Genomic DNA, 4,497 nt, shown 5'->3' on the forward strand with positions numbered 1-4,497 from the left:
CTGACTTCTTCACTCAGACACACCTGCTCATGCTCTTTGAATTTCCTCTTGTGCGTGCACAATTCCTTCAAAAACTTGGCATACTTAGGAATCTGCTGAATAGCATCAAGCAAAGGAATGTTGATTTCCACTTTCTTAAACATCTCCAAAATTTCCTTAGCTTGCTCATCCTTACTCTGCTTCCTTTGACGTTGAGGGAAAGGCAACGGAGCTCTTGGAATATAGGAAGTAATCTCGGCCTTCTTGCTAGCACGCGTAGCAATGTGCTTTTCTTGTTTCTTTCTTTCCTTCTCTTCCTCATCCTTAATCTTAACTTTATCCCTCTTGTACTTTTCCACTTGTTCAGGCTCTAATATCTCAACTTCATCCTCATTGCCTGCAGTATCACCTTGAGTAGTGCCCACTTTGTTGTCAATCACTTTCCCACTTCTCAAAGTAGTGATTGCTTCGGCCTTATCCTGAATTGGTGCACCCTTTACCACTTTGTCCAAGGTCAAAGTCACTTATTCCAATTGGGCTTCCAAATTCGAGATAGCTTTAGCTGTGACACTCAACTGCTCCTCAGTCTTATTCATAAACGTCTTAGTATCATTAGACATCGAAGTTGTACTCTGGGCTAATGTAGCAATCATGTCCTCCAAATAAGTACTTCGCTGCTCAACAGGGGACTGTACACTCGGTCTAGCTTGAACTCTTTCAACCTCGAAACATGACTCTCCATGTGATGGCCTAGCTTCCTGATTTGCCATCAGAACCTGCATCATCTGCTTAAGCATCATCAGAACCTGCATCATCTGCTTAAGCTCAGAACCTGCATCATCTGCTTAAACTCTTTTCCACTCTTTTCCGTCTATTCCACTGCTGTGAACTCAACGCCAATGTGTCAAAGAGTGTCCATGCTTCCTCAAAAGTCTTCTTTTTCAGTGCTCCTCCACATGTCATGTCCACCATATTACGATCTTGATCCAACAGACCCTCATAAAAGTACTCAATCTGCATCCATGGGGCAAAATTATGGTGCGGACACGAAGTCAGAAGCTCTTGATACCTTTCCCAACTCTCATGAAACACTTCGTCCTCTGATTGTGTAAACCCTAAGATCTGCTTCCTCATGATGGTAGTCTTACTAACTGGGTAGAACCTCAACAAAAACTTGGATGCCAATTCTTCCCATGTTCTAATAGAAGCAACCTGCAAGGAAAACAACCAATGTTTAGCTTTATCTTTAAGAGAGAATGGAAATAACCTTAACTTCCTTTGATCATCGCTCAACCCCCTCAGCTTGCCAATCTCGCATATTGCATGAAATTCCTTGATATGCACGTAGGGATCCTCTCCTTCTAACCCATAAAACGATGGAAGAAGTTTGATTGTCCCACTTGAAAGTTCAAAATCAGCTTCCACTTGAGAGTAAACAATGCACGTAGGTTGAGCTAGAAGCGTTGGAGACGAATAATCACTCAAAGGTATTCTCATTTGAGAGGCATTCGGCTGCAAGGTCTCCTCGGCCTCCTCTTCTGATTTCTCCTCTTCGTATGCTTCTTCAGATTCACTTCCTTTCGGCGACACAAGAGTAGACCTCATCCTTAACGGTGTCCAATTGAGTCTCGGTCTTCCCTTGTACGCACTCAACACCTTTTGGCCTTCTACACGTGAAAGAGGAGTGATCTTCGAATTTGATTCTTCCATTGTACCTTAGAAACAAGAGAAATCAGTGAGAACCGCGGTACCAAAAATAAAAACAGAAAATAAAACCTAACTAAAATGACTTAACTAAAGTTAATTAAACTAGCAATCAACACAAATAACAATTCCCCGGCAACGGCGCCAAAAACTTGTTGTATGTTTTCCTAGAGCAAATTAAATAACCTTTTCTGAGCTCTAGGTTAACTCGCAAGTGCACGAATCGCTAAGTAGCAAAGCTTACAAATACGAGGTCGATCCCACAGGGAATTGTACTAGTGTACGATTACTAACTCAATTAAATTCAATTAACTCAACTCTAACTCACACACGCAAATGGGGGGTTTTGATTGGTTTTTAAGGCTAAACTAAACAAACAGAGAAATTACAAACTTTAAAATGACAACTGAAAGATTTCGGGTAAAATAATATTAAAGAAACACTAGGGGTCATAATCCACCACTAGCATACCATTCACTTCACTATGGGTATTAACAATCAATAAGTAAACATGTTGACAAAGTTCGTCTACTAAAAGGTTTGGCTAGTCACTTTTAGCAATTAGTCCCCTTACTGTGCATAAACTAAGAGCTTCTTGGGCCTTCCTTAGCCAGTTAACTTGCATGTTCCCTAGTTCTAAGCTAAGGCAGCTGTTACCCATGCAAGAGACACACGCAAATGGGAGATTTTGATTGGTTTTTAAGGCTAAACTAAACAAACAAAGAAATTACAAACTTTAAAATGACAACTGAAAGATTTCGGGTAAAATAATATTAAAGAAACACTAGGGGTCATAATCCACCACTAGCATACCATTCACTTCACTATGGGTATTAACAATCAATAAGTAAACATGTTGACAAAGTTCGTCTACTAAAAGGTTTGGCTAGTCACTTTTAGCAATTACTCCCCTTACTGTGCATAAACTAAGAGCTTCTTGGGCCTTCCTTAGCCAGTTAACTTGCATATTCCCTAGTTCTAAGCTAAGGCAGCTGTTACCCATGCAAGAGTCGTTACGATCTGTGAGAGTGACAAACACATAGCGCATAGCTCCAAATTAATGTACCCTATGTCCTCTATGATCTCTTTTCTCATGAATATTATCTTAGGATACCCACTTGTTGCCTATTGAAACTATCATCCTTTCGAGCTTATTTAGTTTCACAACATAATTCTAGATGCATGCAACCTAAGGTGATCAGTCAAAGATGCAAAACAAATAGATTCAATTTAAACAGAGATCCAAGATTTGTCAACATATAAACAATCAAAATATTAATAATCCATAGTAAAAGTGAACAGCAATGCTAGGGCTTCATCCTAGCCCTAGCCCAATATTCAGCTACACATGATTAAATTCATAAACAAACAAAGCATAATAAAACAATTAAAATAAAAGGAAAGGAGAAAGAAATCAAGCCAAGGCAGCAAAGTAGAGGCGGCTGCAAGAAGATGGCATGGTGGGCTGCTGCTCGGCCTTGGAGTCCACGGCAAGGTTGCTGAGATGCTCGGCAAGGTGGCAGCAAGGTGGGAGCGTAGGTGGGTGCTGGTGGCTGCGGCAAGACTTGTTCCTCCTCCTCAAATGAGTGCAAAAATAAAAGTAAACAAAGGTGCAAAGAGATAGGGGCTGCAGCAGAAAAATAAAGAAAAGAGAAGGAGATGATGGGGGGCTGCGGCCAGAGAAAAGAAAAGAGATGGTGGCTGCTAGGGTTTTCGTCAGAAAAATAAAAGAAAGAAAAATAAAGAGAAGGGAGAGAGTGTGGGCTGCGGCAAGAGAATAAGAAAAAGAAGCTAACTAGGGTTTCTGAAAAATAAAAGAGAAGAGACAAAACTTCAGACCCTTTTTCTGATTTTTAGAGATATATTTATAGGGATCAGTAGGAGAGGAATCCTTGGGAGGCAAGGAAGAGAGAAGGTGCGGTTGCTGCTAGGGTTAGGGGAAGCTTTGGGCTTGCGGCAAGGGCTTTGGCTTTGGGCTTAAGTGCCACACGCCAGCCCTCTAGGGTTTCACTTCATAGCTGCCACCTTTAGGCTTGCGCATTGGGCTTCATCTTGGGCTGGTGCATGCATGCATGCATGGCCCCTCAGATTTCGGCATTTGCATAGGCTCATGGCCCATTGGACTTGTTGACTTGTCATAGTTGACCCTTGACCATTAACTTTGACTTCCCATTTCCATTTGAGTTCGAATTCATTTCTTCCCTCCATTTATTCCCAAGGATGTCCACCACCTTCTAGAAGCTTCTGGAACCTTGATTGTGTAGAGTTGACTTTGATCAACATTTCCTAGTGTGACTAGGATTTCTTGTAAATGAAGGATTCCTTATCCATTTTGACTTCTCATAATGACCATATTACCCCTGGGGTCTCCTAGTGTCATTAGGACTCCTTTCCCTAGTTGGGTTAGGTTTCCTAGTTCAACCAGGATTTCCTGTTCCAATCAGGATTTCTCATTTCTGGCTCCGCAATGATGGTTCTGGACTTGATGTTTCCTAGTGTGAATAGGAATCCTCATTCCACAAGGATTTCTGCACTTTTCCTGGTTTGACCAGGATTTCTCTCGTTTTCCTAGTTTGACTAGGAAATGTCTGAAAATGGTCCTTTTGGCTTCTTTTCTCTTCTTTGCTCATTTTATCCTACAAAAACAAAAACAAACTAACAACACACAAAATATCGAGTTCTTGCACTCTAAGTTAGGGAGTTAGTATCATAAAATAGTGTAAAATGAGCACTCAACACTAAGAGCTTTGTTAGGCATTCCCTAGGCGCATGTTAACCATACAAGAGTCATTAAGTTTTTGTGAAAACGATAAA

General features: G+C 41.0%; 1 protein-coding gene across 1 annotated transcript; it reads right to left on the minus strand.

Annotated features, from left to right (window-relative positions):
- Positions 1–816: 816 nt before the first annotated feature.
- On the minus strand, positions 817–1,476 carry LOC147283533 (uncharacterized). Its single transcript, XM_086243998.1, has one exon. The coding sequence runs from the start codon at positions 1,474–1,476 to the stop codon at positions 817–819; it is 660 nt and encodes a 219-aa protein (XP_086100124.1).
- Between the last annotated feature and the right edge of the window lie 3,021 nt (positions 1,477–4,497).

This window comes from Dryas octopetala, chromosome 5 (genome assembly GCF_963921425.1).
Source record: "Dryas octopetala chromosome 5, drDryOcto1.1, whole genome shotgun sequence".
In the NCBI taxonomy this organism is placed as follows: domain Eukaryota; kingdom Viridiplantae; phylum Streptophyta; class Magnoliopsida; order Rosales; family Rosaceae; genus Dryas; species Dryas octopetala.

What these genes read in the sequence shown, in the direction of transcription:
- LOC147283533 (XM_086243998.1), bottom strand. Translation starts at nt 1,476, where the DNA reads ATGAGAATACCTTTGAGTGATTATTCGTCTCCAACGCTTCTAGCTCAA.